Below are 21,241 nucleotides of genomic sequence, written 5' to 3'. Positions count from 1 at the left end.
CTAAACCTATTTTGGGCACCAATAAATCCTACCTAACTTCCTTCTGCCACCTTTCCCTGTCATGTTTCTCACTCCTTTCTGGCTGTGGTGACAGTGACTTAAGTTTCATGAACACTCAGTTCTGAAACACCGCAGAAACTTGCCACATAGTGTTCCTTCTGGGGGAACAGTCCTTACTCCTCAAATTCTCATGGCTGAGTCCCTGTCCTCCAGCTAAAGTGTCACCTGGAGGTAGATTTCCTGGCATGTCTCTACGTTCCTTTCTATCATGCTTGTTCTTTATCCCAGTCATTACTGTCATGGCATCTAGGCCAAAGCTTAGGTGTCATTTACTTGATACTTCTAGGTCTCTGTTAGACAGAAAACACCATGATGAGAAAGATTGTGTTCCTATTTTCTTATTCATGTCTCTCTGATGCTTAAGATAGGGTCTGAAGCGCAGGGGGTGCCGAAAGGACCACATCATGTGTTGCAAAGCAGTCAAATGTGGTAAAGTCTGAAACCTCTCCCTTTATTTGTTGGTTAATTCACTCAGTATTTATTTAGAAGTCACCAGGTGCTATAACTGAAGATAAACAAATACAAAAAGTCTATCCTTAAGGAATTTAAAATTTAGTAGTAAAAGCAATAAAGATAATTTGATACAATATAGTAAGTATAATATTAAAGAAACATGAAGAGAATTTTGGATGCCCAGAAGAGAGACAAATACCTAGAAAACAGTGTGTGGGAAGTAACTGAGGCTTCCTAAAGAAAAACAGATTTGAGTAAAAGATGAGAAAAAAATGGCCAAGAGCCATACTACTATTTGTATAAAAAGGTCTACATGAATGAAAGGAAGGAAACTGATGAGTGTGTGCAGGGGGAGACTAACCGAGACTAGCAGCAGATAACCCTGAGAGGCTGGGCCATTCCAGGCCTTGTATGACACACCAAGAAACTTGGGGGCTAAATCAACATTCGGAGCTGAAGTTTCATGACAGTTGTGTCACTTAGTTTGAATTTCTTGCTGTGCCTATTAGTTTTGCACCACTATGAAAAATAGTATCTGATACAAATCAGTGTCAGGGAGGAAAGGTTTGCCTTGAATCACACTTACAGAGTTTCTGTCCATGTCACTTGGCCCCATTGCTTTGGGTCCTGTATCAAGACATCAGGCCCTAGCAAAAGCAATAAATAAAGAAACAAAGCTGTTCATCTCATGATAAGCAGGAAACAGACAAAAGGGGGTCCTAGGAGACCCTGTAGTAGTTTGAATGTGATTACTTTCCTGTCCTGGCTAGTTTCTATGTCAACTTGACCCAACCTATATTAATCTGAGAGGACAGAACCTTGTGGTGGTTTGAAGGAAAAATGACCCCCAAAGGGAGTGGCACTATTAGAAGGTGTGGTTTGGTTTGAGCAGGTATGGCTTTGTTGGAGGAAGCGTGTCACTGTGGGGGCAGACTTTGAGGTCTCCTTCACTCAGTGAGACACTCAGACCACTTCCTGTTGCCTTTGAGTCAAGATGTAGAACTCTCCACTACTTCTCCAGCACCATGCCTGACTCTGTGTCACAGTGTCTCACCATGATGGTAATGAACTAAACCTCTGAAAATACAAGTCACCCCAATTAAATGTTATTCTTTTATAAGAGTTGCATGGTATAGTTTTTCTTCACAGCAATTATAAACCCTAAGACAAACCTCAATTAAGGAAATGCCTCCAGAGGATTGGGCTGTACGCAAGCCTGTAGGGCATCTTTTAAAATTAGTAATTGATGTGCCCCTTGTGGCTCCAACCCCTTGTGGGTGGTACCACCCTGGGCTGGTGGTCCTGGGTTCTATAAGAAAGCAGGATGAGAAGCCATGAGGAGCAATCCAGTAAGCAGCACTCCTCCACGGCCTCTACATCAGCTCCTGCCTCCAGGCTCCTGACCAGCTGAATTCCTTGACTTCTTTCAACAGACTGTGACTCAAGATATGTAAGCCAAATAAATCCTTCCCTCCCCAAGTGGCTTTTGGCCATGATGTTTCATCACAGCAATATAACCCCAACTACGATGCCCCACCCCCATAGGGCCATCTATTTGAAGACTTGGTCCCCAGTTGGTAGGACCATTTGGGAAGGATTAGGAGACATATAGCCTTGCTGTGTCACAGAATTGGGTTTTGAGGCATCAAAAGCCTCCCATCATTTCCATGAACTCTGTCTTGTGCTTGCAATTCAAGGCGTAAGCTCTCGACTGCCCCTGCTACCAACATGAACTCTAACATTCTGAAGCCATGAGCCCAATTAAATATTTTCTTTTACAGGTTGCCTCGTTGATGTTATTTGATGGCAGCAATAGAAAAGTAACTAATGCGTATCTCCATTTGAGGTTTGCCACCACTAACTCAGTTTTCTGAGACCTCACCTCCTAAATTTTCCACTTACCAATGGTCCCCAGGCTGACCACAAAGACTTCAATACATGGGCCTTTACAGGAGACTCCAGACCTAAATTATGGCACATTTCAATCCAATTATGGCTGTGTGGAGGATAGATTGGAGAATTACAAGTAGAGAAGGTATTATGAGTCTATTGCTATGGAGCAGGAGGTCAATGATGATCGCTTTAATCCAGTGACTGTAGGAACTCATAATTAAGCACAGATACATTTGGAAATCAAGTTAAGTGTGGATTATCAGCGCCCTCAACAAGGGCAGTTTCAGCGTGATAACAGGAGAGAAGGACACACTGCGTCACATCAGCATGGCTGCAGAAATAATGGAGTTGTGGAAGTGGTGGTTAGCAGCTCCCTCCCATACTTGGCTGTTTATCAGAAACTCTTCCAAAAAGAGCTTTCGGAAAGCACAGCTTGCTCACGGGCTTGGTTCCAGAGCCCGTGTACAAGCTTCCACGAGGGGATCTCGGGAACCTTTCACTGATCAGTTCCTTGGGTAAATCTTACACCTGTATTCATGTAGTGGTTTGGGGGGAAGAGGGGCCTGGGATGGACCACCTTTTAAGTAACATTTTCCTCTACCATTCAAATCTATGTGTGATGGAAGGTAAAGCTAAGCCAACTGAAGCAGGCAGAAGCTAAAATGGTAGACTCATGGATATGTCTGTATCACTCAGAAAAAAGGAGGGGGAAACAAGGCTGAAAGATGAGAGGACTATAGAACATAGACAAGCACTTTAGTTTGACAAAAGCAAGAGCTAATGAAGCAATTTTCTTTCCTAGGTGAAAAAACAAAAGTTCTTCCTTGAAGCCAGGATTCTTATTCTCAGTACCAATCCATCTAAGCCACATCACCAATTTAACTAGGGAAAACTCAATAAAAATTAAGCAGCTGCATTAGTCTGCCCAGGCTTCTGTAACAAAACGCCACAGGCACAGTGGCTTAAACAACACTAATTTATTTCTACTATCAAGGAGGCCAGAGATCTAAGAGCAGAGCTGAAATCACTCTTCCCGGCTTGTAGATGGCTGCTTCCTTCTGGTGCTCATGGGACTTGCCTTCTTGTGCCCACTAAAGTGAAAGAAGTTTCTAGGGCCTCTTCTATTAAAGCAACAGTTCTCAATGTGTGATCATGACCCTGCTGGGGTGGGGGGGCGACAACCCTTTCACGGGGGTCACCTAAGACAGTCGGTATATCAGGTACTTACATTACAATTCACAATAGTAGCACAATTACAGTTATGAAGTAGCAACAGAATAATATTATAGTTGGGGGTCACTACAACTTGAGGAATTGTATTTAAGGAGTGCAGCATTAGAAAGATCAAGAACCACTGTTTTAAGGTGACTGATCCTTTTAGGACATGACCCCATGCATATGACCCCTTAATTACTTTCTTACAGACCAGTCTCCAACATAGTCACACTAGGGATTCTGACTTCAGCATCTGAGCTTTAGGGGGTTCAAACATCTAGTACTGGGATCAACTTCATGCATGCTAGGCAAGCACCCTGTCACTGAGCTATATACACAGCCATAGTCTTTCTTTCTTTAAATTTTGAGACAGGGAAAACCTTGACTTTCTCTGTAACCCAGCCTCGCCTTGGCCTTGTAATCCCCCTTTCACTGTCTCCCAAATCGCTAGAATCATTGGCCTTTGCCACCAGGCCCAGCTACAGTGAAAGACTCAATTAGTTGGAAGTGGCAGGAAGATGTGTTCCTTCCTTCTGCAGATGTACTGATCTGTGTAAATTACACTACATTCTTCCAGGGACCCAGTCAAAGCTGAAAATTATTTAGGATTTCTCTCTCCAATTTGTCTTCATTTAACTTGGGGTCATCACAGACTCTTTCTCTCAAATGACCCCTTTTCTGTTTCCATTGTAAAAAAACACCGAAAGTCACGTCTCCATCACCACTATGTCAGTCATTCTCCTCAGTGTCCCTGATGTCTCCCCCATCCAGGTACACTGCAGTCAGTGTGTGGTCATCTTCATCTCAAAGTTGTCATCACTGGGTTAAGAACTGGTTTCTCTTCTTAGCAGCCCAACATAGGACCCAATTCATTCTGCCAGGTATCTCCCATCATTCCCCATCTAAGCCAGATGGAAAATTCTTTGTTCCAGAAAAACATTTTTACCTAGCACCTTTGACTCCATCTTGGCTTATCAGATTTATACTCTTCATACTATTTTTGTTTGTTTGTGTTTTGAGACAGGGTTTCTCTGTATAACAGCACTAACTGTCCTGAGACTTGTTCTGTAGGCCAGGCTGGCCTTGAACTCACAGAGATCTGTCTGCCTCTGCCTCCCAAGTACAGGGATTAAAGGTATGTGCCACCACTGCCCGGCCAGATTCATACTCTTTAATGGGCATCTTAAGTCCCAGCCATGAAATCTTTCTTGGATTCTACATAGAAATGGGGTCTTGTTTATTATCTACAACACTGAAGGCCTAAAGATGCCAAAGTCCTTCTGCACCCTTATCCTCATCAATAATAATCCTAAATGCTGTGCACTTTATAATTTAGAAATGAAGTATCCACCAAAAAGTTTAGGCCTTGGTGTAGTGTTCAGAGGTGGGGACTTGAAGGAAATGATTGGGTCACAGGACCTTAGTCTAATCAACGAGTGGATTGATGATTGAATAGAGTATTGGAAGGTGATGGAAACTACAGAATGCGGGAGCAGACCCAAGAAATCTACTTCTGCGGGAGGATGCCTTTGAAGGGTATTGCTTGTCCCCAGTGCCCCCATTTCCCTTTTCCTAACTGCAATGAGGTCAGCAGCCTCGTTTGTCACATGCTCTCACTGCCATGTTTGCTCTGCCTCGCCAAAGATCGACAGTAACGGAGCTAGCTGACTATTGACTGAATCCTTGTTGCACCTCACCAAAGGTCTACCGTAACGGAGCTAGCTGACTACGGACTGAGCCGTTGACACCTTGGGTCAGAATAGAATTTCTCCTCCTTTAATTCTACTTGCTCAGGCACATTGTTAGAGTGACTAACATTAACACAATGTGACAGAAACTACCTTAAGGGCTTTACATGTCTTACCTACTTTGCCCCTCTACGAGTCTAGTGTTAGTGCTAACTCACTATACAGACCCACCATACAGATGAGGAAGCTGAAACAGGCAAAATTAAATGACTTCCCAAGACCATGGAGCTACAAAGTAGCAGAGTTGCCATGTAACTCCAGGCACTCTGGCTTCACAAACTACATGTTCTTCTCTTCAGATCTTAAAACACAATCTGTGCCAGTCTCCCACTCCATGAAGGAAAATATATACATCTTAAGACTGCCTTTCCATCCCCAAAACAATGTATTTCATAAGGTAGATAGCACATCCAGCTTGACTATCTGAATTCCTTCTGGTTATGGAACAGCACCTTCTCCTAAAGCCATGCTTGCACCTCTGTGGTCAGAAATGCCTGGTGTGGGCACAAATGGACAAGAAGAGAGATAAATACCAAGTGGGAAGAGTGGCAGGCAAAAGCCAGAGGCGTCGAAGAAAACTCAAGAGGTGATGTTAATAGTACGGGGGGGGGGGGGGGGGAGCGTTAGCTTTGAGATCTTGAGAAGAGGAAACATCAAAGCCGTGCTTTGGAAGTTTCTACCTGAGGCCAGAACAGTGTGGTGGAATAGTTGAATGCGGCTAGAGGAAGCAGGATGCTGCCAGTCACCCAAGTATGAGATGGGGAGAGCCGTCACCAGAACTGTTGAGATGAGGATGAAGGAGAGGTACATCGAAGAGAGTTTTGATATGTTTTTTACAAGGATTTCAATGTAGCCCAGGCTGGCCTCAAACTCACTTTGTAGCAGAGGATGACCTTGAGCCCAGGCTGGCTTCAAACTCACTTTGTGGCAGAGGATGACCTTGAATTGTTGGTCCTCCTGTCTCCACCTCCCAAGCGCAGGGATAGCAGGCATGTGCCATTTTTATGCTGAGGGATTGAACCCAGGGTTTCATACATGTCAGACAATCGTTCTCCTGAGTAGCCACACCCATAGACCCAGAGGGTATTTTGAATGTAGAAATCAGGCAAGAGATTTAGGAAGAAGACTTTGAAAACAGAGGAAATGATAGATATGCTTTCTTGGGTTTCTACATTGGACATCTCTAAAGGACGTGAAGGTTAAGAAGTGGAAGGATTGAGAACTCAGGTCTCAGGGAGTGAAATGGCTCTGCAGGCAAATAGCCTTGCCACTGAGCCTGAGGACCTGAGTTCCATGCCTGGGACTCAGATTGTGGGGGAAGAACCAACTCAAGCAATCTTTTCTCTAACCTATCTATACATACACACATGTGCGCACGCACACACACACAGAGGTAAACATGAAAATTTAAGAAAATATTTTAACATCAGTCCTCTATGACAGCCTTACTTACATCTACTTCCTTCAATGAACTGTACCATAAGCAATTGCATTTCTCTCCCATACACTAAGAGCTACCTTTTCTCTTAGAATACCAAAAAGGATAGACCCAGGGAGTCTTAGCAGTTTCATGTATCTGTTATCTACCTAGATGAAGCCTAAAAAAATATACATTTTTTTAAAAAACCTGATCCCTCTCTAAAACCCATTAAGCTCAGTCACAAACTATTTCAAAGAATCTTCAAAGTGCTTTTGGCAGAGTCCTCCTCCCAGTTGCCACACACCTAGCAGCCAGTGAGTGACTCTGCAGTCCTCTGTCCCCTATGGGTACAACACTGCCTAGACATCTTTAGCTGCTAGAGTGAGCAGTCACCCTTATGTGAAGTTGAAATCTTTTTGTAATTTCAAATCATTTGTTCCAATTCTGTTTTCTAGATATTCAGCATCAAACTAAGATATCCCACCAGCGACTGTTTTCTGATAAACCCTCCTAAGAATTGAGAGGTTGGTAAATTGGTTACAGTCTTTATTCTATGACAAGATACTTGGCAAAAACTATGAGGAAAGAAAGGTTGATAGGGGCTCATGGTTTGGGAGTACAGGCCATCTTGGCAAGGAAGGTGGAGCGAGAGCGCAAGGCCGCTGGGTACGCTGTGTCTACAGCAAGAAGGAAGAGAGACGAATGCTCACGTGCCCCACCCCACCTCCTCTTTTTCCTTCAGTCTAGGACCCTAGTTCATAGAGGAGTGCCTCCGGTCCCTCCTCAGTTAAGCGTCTGGGAAAGCAATCTCTCAGACAAACCTAGAAGTTTGTCTCTTAGGCGGTTCTAAACCCTGTCAAGTCGCGACAATAAAGGTCACCGCTACATTTGCTTTTCCCCATGATACCAGTGTTGCGCATATCAGATTCTACTGGGTACCGAATTTCTGTAGAACTGACTGCTCCCAGAGCGCCTCCCACAGCTCTGACAGAGTGGACTCTCAGCCGACAACGCAACCCATCTGCTAAGCTGTGTTCAAACAGAACTCAATTGCTCCTGTCAGCGAACTACAAGCAAGTTTATTAAACTCTCTCTGCCATCAAAATTAAATTTCACATAATGAGAGTATAAACTCGGGGCCGGGAAAGTGGCTCAGCCAGGAAAGTGTTTGCCAGAAGAGCATGTGGCGCTGAGTTTAGATGTCTGTAAGCATAGCGCTGGGGAGGTAGAGGCCGGAAGATCCCTGAAGCTCATTGGCTATCCAGTCAAATCAGGGAGCTTTAGGAAAACAATTAAGGAAGACACTGGATATTTATCTTCGGTCTCCCCACATGTGCACGTGTGAACAACACCCAAAGAAAACATAAGCCCAGAAGTAATATGGTAGACGTGAAGACAAATGACTTATCTTAAGAAGCCGCAATGAACAAACGGCAACTTTTATTGCATATGACTGGATTTTATTGCATCCACATTTAACTTTTTCAATTAAATGACAGTAATTTTTTTTTAAAATCATACTAAAATGATTTCCATTTTAACTCATTCTCATAGGATAGTATGATATAATGGGAATTGTGCCTTCTATCACAAAAAAGATAAGTTCAACCATTTAAATGCAGAATCAATAAAGGATTAAAAGAGTATTGGATTTAAAATGGTGCAGACACATTCAACAGCCTTAAGAAGAACCAGAGTAAAGCCTAATGCTGCCTAGATGACAAATAACTATGATTATCACCTTAGATACAGCTGGGTGCCTTCGTCAAGGCTATCACAACCAACTACTTTGACACTATGGCCCACCAAAAGGTTGCAACCTTTATGATTAAGGGTTATTGTCAATAGGGTCTGGAGTTACCTAGGAGACAGGCCTTCAGGTACGCCTATGAGGGATCAGCTTGGTGGCTCTAACTGAGGCGTGAAGATCCATCCTAGAAGACGCCACTCCCTGAGCTTGTGTACTGGACTGCATGAAAAGAAGGCTAACTGGGCTGTGGCTACAAAGTGACCAGCTTCCAAAAGCTCCTGTAGCCATGACTTCTCCAGGATCATGTAGCTAAAGCACTCATTTAGCTCCTGCTGTATGTCATCATCACATTATATAAAATAATAATAACAGGCATACATATTGGGAAAATAGACAGGAAACCAGCCACATAGTAAGAACCCTGCAGATGCACCTAAGGTAGGCACTTGACGCCAGAGGAAGCTGAGGAAGACAAGCCAGAAGTGGAAGGCACCATTTTGCTACCACAGTTCACCTGAGATACTTCTTCAATGTTGACAAGGGACAGACCTCCCACCGGTATATACCAAATCCACAAACTTGAATTAGAAATACCCCTAATTCTCATTGAGGTGGCTCAGTGGGTTTGGGCACTTGTCACTCTGTGTGTGTGTGTGTGTGTGTGTGTGTGTGTGTGTGTGTGTTAACATTTCAAATAAAAATGGTGTTCTTTATATAACAGAATCAAATGCCTTCCTTAAGACCTATCCAGCCAACAAGATGGTTCAGAAGGCAAGGGAGTCTGCTGCCATCTGACCTGAGTTCCATCTCTGGGAACCACTTTGTGGAAGGAGAGAACCAACTGTACATGTTGTCCTCTGACCTCTGTGCTGTGACCACCAGCACACACACACACACACACACACACACACACACACACACATGCACACAACATAAATTGTTTTTAAAGTAACAAAATAAATCTATTCTCTAGAATGGCTGAGGATGGCTGCGAAGTCCATTCTCTTACTCCCGTTACTAATTCTATTACATTCATTGTCTCCAGGAGTTACCTTGGGACTCCTTGTGTGTCAACTAAATAGTTTTCATTTATAAATTAAATTAACAAAATATGCTTTACTACCCTCTCAGGGAACTTGTAAAGATTAATGAATTAATAAACAAAAAAGTGCTTTGAAACTGCTGGGAGAAGTAATTTAATTCAGTGTATGTATATGTATCTATTGAAAGAACACAGTCTCATTGTGCTAGTGCTGAATGTGAGCGACTGTTTCTCTCAGGAAGCCCCAAAGATGCCCTAAGCTGGCAAGGTTGAAAATGTATTTTGATGCAACTTTAATTTTGTTACATTCACACACACACACACACACACACACACACACACACACAACAGATCATTCCTACATTTTCTTTTATTTTGGGTGGGTTGGCTTTTGTTTTGTTTTCTGTTAGCTTGATTTTGGTTTTGCTTTTTATTTAGTTTTGTTTGTTTTGAAACAGGATCTCACACTCTCCATCTTACCTGGGCACATGAAACTCATGGCAAAACTCCCTGCCTCAATTTCCCAAGCAACCAAGCAATGAAATTATAGGAGAGAACAGCCATGCTTGGCTTATGTTTCCAATGTCCAAAAAACATCTAGTCTAAATAAAAGATTTAGGCACAGTGCCATAATTTATTGGATGTATCTTTTGGGTCAGAAATAAGGCATCATCTCAGAAGTTACACACACACACTCACACACACACCCCAAAAATTAACTCAGATATGTAAACTAAAGTCCAGGAAGGTTAACTCCCCTACTATATTAGTGAGATTCAGAGATGGGACTCAGACTCAGCCAGCCAAACACAGGCCCTATCGCCATAATGCAATGGCTCCTTCCCAAAAGCTGCTTTCCAAGGGCCTCTAAAAACACACAAACCATGAGCAAGATTGGTCACTGTGCTGGACAGTTTTATGTCAACTTAAATACAGGCTAGAGTCATCGGAAAGGAGAGACCTTTTATTAAGAAAATATCTCCAACAGATTGAGTTGTAGGCAGGCCTGTGAATATTTTTTAAACTAGTGATGGGTGTGTGGGGGGGGGGGGGGGGCTGGACCCATTGTGTGCGGTGCCATCCTGGGCAAGTGGTCCTGGGTTCTATAAGAAAGCAGGCTGGGCAAGCCATGAGGAACAAGACAGTAAGCTGCACTGCTCCACGGCCCCTGTATCAGTTCCTGCCTCCATTACTGCCCTGCTTTGAATTCCTGGCCTGACTTCCTTCTGCCATGGAAGTGTAAGCCAAATAAAAACCCTTTCCTCCCCAAGTTGCTTTGGTGATGGTGTTTCATTGCAGCAATGGAAACCCTAGCTGAGACTCACCCATAAAATTACTTATTTAAGTGGATCTGTCTTTTTTATTCCAAGCCACTGAAACAATAGACGAAGGGCTGCCTCAGAAGCCCTATTTCTGTATGCCTATATATGCGACTCCTAGCTCCATCATTTCCTTGAAGTGGGGACATGACATACTGTCACAAAGAATCACTGATGTACCCTACCCTTTCAGCACCTGGAAGTAGAGATCTCTCTGCACAATTAAGGATTTAAAATAATATCAATGCTTGTTAAAAACTAACTATTGAGATTACTTATATAATAATATCAGGCCTTAATGCCACTCAATTCACTCAAAGACTGCAAACGCAATAAAAGCAAGAATGTGATCCAGGCGAGCTGAAGGATGTGTATTTGCTACCCAATATATCTTTTACCTAGAAATCCATCCATTTCTTTAAGTAGCGACCTATTTGGTTCTATTATTTATTTACAGTTTTTTCAGAAGCATGCCTTGGTTTAAAAAGAGCCCTGAGGGTGACTGTGACAGGCTTAGCTTTCTAGCTGATGCCAACCTAGACATTAATAACAAGTGTGCGATTTGGTCTTCTAAATCTCATACTTTATTCAGGGGTAAACCACCTCAGAAAAGTATCTTGTCTAAATCTGAGAAGAACTCTGCTCCCCGTCTTCATCTACCCTTCTGTGTGGAAAAAAAACAATGTGTTGTCAGTGCTGGCACGCTACCACGAGGAATGATCCTGAGGAGTGTCAAGGAGAAGGTCAGGTCCAATACTGCAGAGGAATGGGGACCGGAGGAGGCAGGGTGGGGGTGAGAGGGAGGCACTCAGAAACAATGGGAGGAGGGAGAGGAGACAATGAAAACGAAGGCAAAGCTACAAGTTCTGAACATCAAGTTCCAAAGCCAGCTGGCTAACTTTTCCTGACCTTGGACAAATCTCTCGGAAATGAGTGAAAATTAAACCAGAGGGAAGTTTCATACATCAATCTTTTGTGACGCCAAGTGTTCTCGCTTCTGGAAAAGGAAGAGAAGACAAACTATGCACAGCCACACGTGTGCAAAATGCCATTAGTGCGCTATTAATAAACATGCTCAAATGGTGAAAATGCTTTCTGAAAAATACATCTTATTATGTGCTTATTGACATAGGGTCTCACTATGTAGTTCTGGCTAATCTGGGACTCCATGTGGAGACTAGACTGGCCTCAAACTCACAAAGATTGACCTACCTCTGCCTCTAGAGTGCTGGGAATAAAGGGATATGCCACCATGCCAAGCAATACACATTATATAAAATCTTTTCCCTTTTTTATGCTTTTCCCTCTCAAAGTAAATGCTTCATTCTGAAATAAGCAAATGGAATTCCTCTTTACTATTAGTGCGTTGGAGGGAGGGGTGTGTGTGTGTGTGCCTGCGCACGCACGTGTTTGCACATTATTAGGCAAATATTCTATCATTGAGATCCTCCCCTCTACCCTAAGTTTTGTTTTAATCTCTCCACGTCTTTTCTTTTTGCTCCTCTCCTCTCGGCCCTCTATAATGTACAGTATCTCTTTGTGATTAAAAAGTCAGTCTAAATTCAATGGCTTGTTGTCAAGTCAGACACTGAGACCCAGATCACCACCTCCCTGCCTTGACATTGATACTTCAGTACATGTTGCCTTGAGCTAAAATAACACTGGTAACCCACATATTGTCAACTTTCCACTTAAATCCTGGATCAACTTCAGAGTTGTAGCTTGGGGAGAGCTGGTTTATTTTAAAGTGATAGGCTGTAAGCTTTTATCCCAATTAACTGACAGTATAGTGAACAGCCTTGATCTTATATATTCATTTGCAAGTTATGATCTCACACTCTGTCCTGTCATTTCTTGTATTTTAGTTTTATCTGTTATTAGCATAGGGGGATATGTGCGCCATGACACATGTGTGGAGTCAGCAGATTTATTGTGGGCCTCACGGATACCCAGTTATCAAGGTGGCAGAACAATTACCTTTCCATACTGAGACATCTTAATGGCTTGACAGTTCTCTACGCGCGCTCGCACGCGCGCACACACACACACACACACACACACATATCATCTTGGTGTTTTATATGCCCACTATATTTAGAATTCAATAAATAAATGTTCATTGGTGTTATCTCTATATTTCTCAGTAATTTCAATAAGAGTCATGCCTAAGGTTAAGTCAAGTTTTGTGATCTACATGAACAGCTTGCTTCTCTGCCTCTGAGTTTTATCCCCATTGACATTTGGATGTGAAAACTATAAAAACTGAGAGGTTCTGCTATGTGGAGACTACATAGCAGAGTCCAGAAATGTATACCCAGGAAGGCCTAAACTAGTGTTGGCCTGCTCTTCCTCCATTACTGAAACATGTGTGTGTCATAACCCTTTGGGGTTTTCACATCAATGTTGATAATATCAGAACTTGCAATGTGGGCTTAGATGGGGAAATGGAAAACCTCTGTCCATATAGAATATTAGATTATTCTATACAGTACATTAGCTTTTAGCTCTCTTAATTTGGCCCTGGTTGGAGAGGAAAAGTCCCCTTTTCCTGGCTGCCTTTGGTCCACTTAAAAGTAAGTAAGACCAGCATAATGAGTAAAACTTCATCTTTTAAACTGTGTAACAGTAGCCACAAAAAAGGAGAGGTCTAAGAACAGCCTCACTGCCACGCGCTGCTGGTTTGGGCAGGGTTTGTCTCCGAAGCTTGGCTTCTGTTGTCAGAGGTAAGGGGTGGGAGAACTGTTAGGATGTAGGCCTTGATAGAGATGGATGATTTAGACATTTATCTCCGAAGGAGTTGGTACACTTTCTCAAGGTGGCTGTTATAAGAGAAAAACATTTCCCTCCCCCACTTTCTCTCTTAGGCTTCCCAGCTTCCCATGAGACCTGTACCTCTTTCACATACACTTTGACCCTGAAGCCACCTTCCGTGAAGCCCTCACCAGATCCATACAGTGCGGCTTGAGTCTCCAGCCTCTAAAACCTTGAGCCAAATAAACCTCATTTCTCTAAAAAATTATCCAGTCTCTATAATGTTGTTATAGCAATAGAAAGCATACTAACGTATAAATCAAATAATATATTTCATTGATAGAGAACCCAAAACCCTATGTTCTAATGTGCCTAGATACTGTTTCCATTCCTCTGAGATTATGGAAGGCTGCCTACCCCACAGTTTTATTTGTGATGAAGTGGTGGTTTGTGGGACAAGTGTCGAGACAGAGTTTCACACTACAGCCCAGGCTGCCCTCAGCATCTCAGCATCCCGAGTACATTAGAGGCATGAGATGCTATGCCTGCCCCAACTTCATTCTCTTGATCATTATTTTTTGTATGAATTATAATGTGGAGAGGGCTCTATGCACATTTACATGTGTGGGTGCGTGCCAGAGGCAGGCATCTTAATCTCTTGCTCTCCCTCTAGTTTTTTGAGATGGGTCTCTCACTGAACCTGAAACCTGCAGTTCAGACGAGGCTGGCTGGGTATCAAGTTCCTGGGATCCACCTGTTTCTGGGGTTACAGTCACTCAAGGACATGCCTAACTTATTGTGAGTACTGAGGATCCGAACTCAGGTCCGCACACTCGCACAGCAAGCACACTTAATCACCGAGAAGCCACCTTCTCAGTCCCCCCGCTTCGTTCCTTAAAATGTTAAGAACATTTTTATATTGGTTAATCATAAATAAATCCAAATCAAAGATATTCTATCAAAGCCACTTCACTTAGCCCTGTTTTTTTTTTCAGACATTACTAGTATTTAAACAGGAAATGCTGGTGTGGTGGATAAGCCCTACTAACTGTAAACCAATTATATTCTTAGCAGGCGTTATAGAATGCTGACTCAGCACACATGGATTCATAATTTCAGCTTCCACCGACGCGTTAGATGAAGAACCATTCACATTTTTTATATTTTACTGAATAATTCCCTGGAACTTTCTAAGCATAACTTTCAATAAGTTTCACATTTTGTCAGCATCCATTAACTTAGTAAGTATAATCCTAAGAGCCATTTCCTTTTTAAAAATCTACTAACTTACATGCTTTGCTGTTTTAACAAGATCCTTCCCCTCAATACAAATGTGCTCTGGTTTAATAAGTTTTAACCTTGTTCACAATCAGAGGACTCTTACTCAATTTTAAACATGTTCATGAAATCTGTCAAAAGAATTGAGAAAAGGTTAGTAGTTAAGCCACATAAATTTTAGATTTAATTGTCTGATCATATTCAATGACATCATCACGGTTTCCCTCAAACTCGTAAGTAAACAGAAAAATGTTATTGAGAAATTTCCACATTGAAACAAACTCCCATAAGTACAGTCAATGTTTAAAAATCTTTTATCTGGTTTCCATTAACCATAAAAGTCTTAGAATTGGAGGTCTGTTTACCACTCAGACTGGAACAAAAGAACATGAAATCTCCTGCCTATATAATTAGCATTGTATAACTAATGCTGCTATCAAGTGTATCATTAAAAACATTTGCACATTAACAGCTAGCTCAGCTTTCACTTAGCACCTCAATAAACAAGTTGTATGCACTCTAAACACATACTTAAGGAAACAACCAATTACATTTCAGAGTTATCTTCAGGAACGTCTAATATAGTAAATAAAAATCTGTGTTTTTTAATCGATACTTCTAAGCACAACAGAATAGGAGTAGACTTATCAATACAGCAGTCTCTAGTTCATATGCCCAGGGTTATAAGACCAATAGGAAAGATGCTGAAAGTATTGACCAGAAGGATCAGGCCGTACAGCACACGGGCTTTAAAGAGCTCTGACACCTCAGGTTGAACTAAAGTTTTTACATTAACTCAAATTAGCCATGAGTGACTTGCTCAAGCTCATTACATTTTAATTTACTATTAGGTGAAATGAAATGAATGAACGTACCTAACTCTTTGGAGTTTTATGAGGATTAAATGAGATTATTCATGTTAAAGCACCCAAGATAGTATCCAGCGTGTGGCAATCACTCAGAAAATCCCAGCCATTGTTTTCATCATGGCTGCCCTCTAAGCCTGCGTGTTTAGAACCAAGCCTCCTTTCTCTTTATGCAGGTGCCTCAGGCCTATAAACCCAGCTCCCAGGCAGCTGAGAAAGGACTATCACAAGTTCAAGCCCTGCCTTGGATACATCATGATTCAAGTCTTTTTGTTTAAAAGGGGAGAAGGGTTGGAACTACAGCTAGCAGTGGAGCACCTTCCTGGCATGCACAAGGCCCTGAGTTCAACTGGAAGGGAGGCAAGAAAGTTCACATGAATACACAAGTAAGAAAGCGGTTGAATAGATTCGATTCTTCCATTTACAAACTGGACGAATGGACAGATTTGAGCCCGGTAGTGAAGCCCTATCTTCCTTCAATCCCTGGCTTCACTCTCTGTGGATTAGACCCATAGACCTTAAGCAGCTTCTCACTGCCAGCATATAGGCGCTCCTTGAACAATCTAAACAATCTAGCTACTCACACTATGTCACATTAATATGCAAATTTGTCGTTTCAGCAAGAATATCACAAACAAGGAGTTCATTCATGATGCATTTTATTCATAATACACTCAAACTTATCACCCCAAAATCAGTTTTACAGATAAAGCTAAATAAACACATTCACATCCAAATGCGTTCAATGGTATCTAGAAAAAAATCAACATAGGCAAACAATTTTGGGGAGAAAGACATGGTTGGCTACTGAAGGTGTATTGTTAAGTGGTCAATAAATCAATCAATAAATGCAACACTATTTGAAGAGAACAGGCTTCATTCAGAAGCAAATAATTTACATAGCTGAAGAGCCTGGAGCTTGATTATACTCTATCACTACACCATTGGTCAAGCATTAAAATGAAAACAGCTATGAGTAGAGAAGAAACAGTGCATTTTAAAGAACTTTATATCGGTTATAAAATTCCTGGTTAGTAAAAAGCTAAGAGGTTAAAGTGAAACATGAATACCTTTTTAAAAAAAAAAAAATCCTGGGCTGATTTACTTCTGAAAATGGAGAGATTTTTTTCCCCTAAGGTTGAGTTATAATTAGAAATTAGATTCTTCAATAATTCAATGACCAAAATCTTGGTTAAAGTCAAATGACCTTCTAATTAAGTTTTCTCCTTAATATATAAGCTGTGCTAGGCAGATGCCACCCTGAGGCTAACAAAGACTTGATGTGCTTACTTAAGGAGCATATTCTTCTATGTTCCTTATTTTCTTTATCATCCCAACAGGAACTACTAGTAAAACTTGATAAAGTGCAGCAAATCACCGATGCCTTCTGGTAAGTGCTCTGATTTTTATAGTTACTATTTTTCACTTAATTGTGAAAAAATGTTCAAAATTAAATATATTCCTCTACTGTATCTCCTCTTTCATTCTCATTACAAAAGAATGCAGCTAGCAAAGGGAAATCAGCATACTTGCTTTATAACGTTAAGACTGTTCAGATTTTCAGACCTGGAGAACAGAACTGAGACATATGCATAGAATTTACATTGAGTTCAAAGGCACTCGCCAAGATATACTTAAATGCACATCCAAATAAATTATAAGAAAGATGCATAAAAACATGGCTGTTGCATTTGAAACACAATTTTAATCTTTAAGGTTTTTTAAAATAAGTATTACCAAATAGCTCCTTGCCTTACAGAAGTCTGAGGTGACACAGGCAAAATGTTTTGCTATCGCTATTCTTATTGAGCAAAATGAATTATAAAAACATGGGGAAGTGACTAAGGAGGCTAACTACCCAAAGGTAGCAGCCACTTGCCAGCAATTCCACTTTTTATCTTTCTAGTTCGTATTGAAATAAGAAAAATGAAGCGTATCTCTGAGAGGTGGCGCATCATCGGAGGAAAAAAAGAAAACGCACTTTAGGATGTTCATACCCCAAAATGTGGGAATTGTCAGCGTTACAGTTTACACATTGCCAAGCAATAAAAGAAGGGGGTGGAGGACCGCAGCAGGAACCCTCTGCACCACAAGTAGCTCGACAGCCAAATAAAAGAATAAAGTGCAATCTCCGAAAGCCCCCCTTCCCGCCCCAGCCCACCTTCTTCACTGGGATACATTCTACCTGGTTTACTAACCGGGAAGACGATTTCAGCCTTCATGGTGCGCTCCTCACGCAAGGCCATTAGGGTAACTAATCCTCCCTGAATTGTTCACTAAAAGAAACGTTGATTCCCTACTTAAAACAACAATAATTTTTCATTTGTTTTTAAATTGGGAGACATAAAGAAAGCCACAACTACAATTTGGATTCTGTATGTTAGTTTGAAGACCAGCGAGATAAATAAGAGCTTAAGGAACGCAAGAGGATGCTGGGGGGAGGGGGGCACAGAGTGGAGAAAGATGCTGGTCAGTTCTGAGATGATGCAGGAATGACAAGGCACCTGAACGTGACAAGTCCATGGTCACCCCCAGAGGTCTCGGGTTTTCAGTCATGTCTGAGCAGTGAATGGGTGCACACTCAAACACACCACCGTTTATTCTTCTGCTCCTGGGGCGAATTGTAGGCATGCTAGCATCTCCGGAAAAGCATTCACCACAGAGATTTCTGGGTCCACACACCCCGCCTCCCCAGCTCGGGGCAGGCGATGACTGTCTCAAACAGTAGAGAGATTGGAGAGCCAGAGCGAGGGGAAAAGAACAGAGGAGGAGGGGTGAATCCCCACAGCAGAGCTGAGAGCTTCGGGGAGGGTGACAGGAAAAGGAGGAGGTCGTTGAGACCGAGGAAAAGACCAGGGGACTGGAAAGCACCGAGCTGCGCATCGAGGCTGCCAGAGGCTTCCCAGCGAGGGAAGTGGATCCTGGGGCGGACCCCGACTCCCCCACCAAGGGTGGGGAGGAAATGGCTTTGTATAGCAGGATGAAAGGCAGACAGGGGGTCACCACGGGGTGGAGGATGCGGGGATGAAGGATGCCCAGAGCAGGGAGGACCCCGCCTGCTACAGTGACACTACTGTTCTGCCCCCAATCCGCCACAGCCTCTAGTCCACCCTCGGGCTCCCCACACCAGTCCACGTTCCAACGGCCTGGAGCAGGGGCGCCCCCACGGCCGCGCCCCCACCGCGCTCGCAGTGCGCTCACCTGCCCACGAAGTTCTCGAGCACCGAGCTCTTGCCGGCGCTCTGGCCGCCCACCACGGCAATCTGCGGCAGCTCCAGCAGACAGCTCTGTCCCAGCGCCGAGAAGGCGTCCTGCAGACGGTTCACCAGTGGGATCAGCTCCTCCATCTCCCGGTTCCCCATCTTGCCTGAGCGACCAACTGCCCCACAGGTCTCCGCCGAACTCTATGACCTGACAGGCAGCCCGGGTGTCGGGGAGCTTGCTTGTCAGGGTGGTTGCTGCGCGGGGCTCAGACAGCTGAGTCCCGGCACAGACGTCGGATCCCGACCGCCCGCTGGAAGGCTCCTGACAGCTAACGGCCCACAGCGCGCTTGCGCAGGCGAGAGATGAGAGGGAGGCGTGGCCTAGTTCCACATGGTTACGCCCACACCACGCCCCTCGCCTGCTCCTCCCTAGAGTTTCCAACCCTCCTGCCCCGGCCAGCCGCGCCGTGCACTGCCTCCCAGCTGTGGCCAGATGCCACCACCCAGGTTAAAGGGCAAAGTTACTGCACTTGATCAAATCACTCCCATATGGCATTGCTGTTCCTTTTCAAGGAGCACCCTAACAAAATCCAGCAGAAAGCACAGCCATCAGCTAACAACCGAACACTGTCATCAGCTGCACCATGCACCACTACCACCACCACCACCACCACCACCACCACCACCACCACCACCACCACCACCACCACCACCATTCTGTAAGTTAACGTGAGTTCCTAAAACTTTCTGTTCCCTACCCCTTCAATCCATTCGGGCCTTTGGGAACCCTTGCCTTAGCTAGCAGTCCTTTTAGCTCCTGAACAGGACAAAGAGATTAGCTGTGAAGTATGTCAATAACCATGCAGTCTGCACTTGTTCTGTTAAATTCAGCACACCGAAAAGGTTCTGTGCCTAATGGTGGATATACAAGGATAAATGGTCATGCTTCTTCACCTCCTTAACAGCGGTTCTCTGTCCTGTGCATTTTGAATATTGACTGGATTTAGTGTGCAATGTTTTCTGGTCTTGCACATACCCTACCTGAAGACTGTCCAGCGACTTTAAGTAACATAAAGGTTAGAGACGCCATAGAAATCTCTGTTGCCTCCAGCATCCTGGGGTCGTCACTGGCTTCGTCTTCACACTATTGCCCCTCTGGAACTTCAGCAAGGAGTCTGACCCTGCCTCGCGCTTACCTAGCCTCAGTGGCTCTCTGGAAATGTGGCATAAGACTTCGTGACTGCTTCCACATTGCAGTTTTAATGCCTGTGAAACCAGTACCACATGGACTACAGTGCCACATCCAGGATGGAGCCTGGCTCCTTTGGACCACTCTTGTAGAAACCTCTGAGCTGACCCTGCGGAAACATTTCTCTAGGCCATCGTTCTCCAGGAGCTGGTGGCAGGGGAGTCTGTGGCAGGGAAGGTGTGGATGGAGGCTGGTCACATTGTGTCCATAGTGAGGAAAGAGAGAGAAACAAATGCTGGCCACCTAGTTTTTTCCTTTCTATACAGATACAAATACCAGCATGTGGAATAGCCCCACCTTAATTAACCTAACCTAAAGAATCTTTTAAAGACACGCCCACAGATTTGTTTCCAGGGTGATTCTAGATCCTGCCAAGCTGACAGTCAATGCTAACCATCACAAGTCATAGCCTCCCAGTGTGGCCGTATTTGACCTAAGGGAATGATTGGTGATAAATGAAGTCATGATGGTGGAACTCTGGTTTGAAAAAGCTAGCGTTTGTGTAATAAAAACACCAGAGCCCAACCCCATCTGCCAAGTGACGACAGCAAGAAGACAACCACCTTCCAGAGAGAAAAGTAGCCCCCACCAGGACAGACCAGCAGACATTTTGACCTTAAACTTCCTAGAACTTTGAAGAACAAATGTCTTTTTTAAGCTATGCAGACAATGGCATTTTTTTATACAGCTCAAGCCTACTTCAGATATAGGGTTTACTTAAAGGAATATGAGATGAAAATCAGAGAGTAATGATTCCATCTGAAGAGAGTCATGGGTAGCGACTAGAAAAACATGGTCCTTACTGGGCTCCTCCCACACTCTACTATATGCTGTGTAGAATAAAGCTGAGTGCACTAGTGCTTGTCCAGTCTTCTGAGCTCTAACGTAGAAGACAATGCTGCTGAGCATTATTAGGGGCTGGAGAGATGGCTCAGCAGTTAAGAGCACTGACTGCTCTTCCAGAGGTCCGGAGTTCAATTCCCAGCAACCACAT

General features: G+C 43.4%; 1 protein-coding gene across 7 annotated transcripts in view; it reads right to left on the bottom strand.

Moving 5' to 3' along the window:
* Dnm3 (dynamin 3) overlaps positions 1 to 19,328 on the bottom strand; it is a 467,024-nt gene extending 447,696 nt beyond the window's left edge. For all 7 annotated transcript variants that reach the window (XM_041662394.1, XM_041662390.1, XM_041662391.1 and 4 more), the window contains exon 1: positions 18,997 to 19,328. In XM_041662394.1, the coding sequence (XP_041518328.1) occupies positions 18,997 to 19,157 (161 nt within the window). In that variant the 5' untranslated portion in view covers positions 19,158 to 19,328. The remainder of the gene's footprint in view (positions 1 to 18,996) is intronic.
* Between the last annotated feature and the right edge of the window lie 1,913 nt (positions 19,329 to 21,241).

The sequence above is a fragment of the Microtus oregoni genome, unplaced genomic scaffold (assembly GCF_018167655.1).
Source record: "Microtus oregoni isolate MIOR12 unplaced genomic scaffold, Mior012 000013F_ref0000133, whole genome shotgun sequence".
NCBI lineage: Eukaryota > Metazoa > Chordata > Mammalia > Rodentia > Cricetidae > Microtus > Microtus oregoni.
Note: the sequence above shows the minus strand (reverse complement) of the source record. Positions and strands in the feature narration are given on the sequence as shown.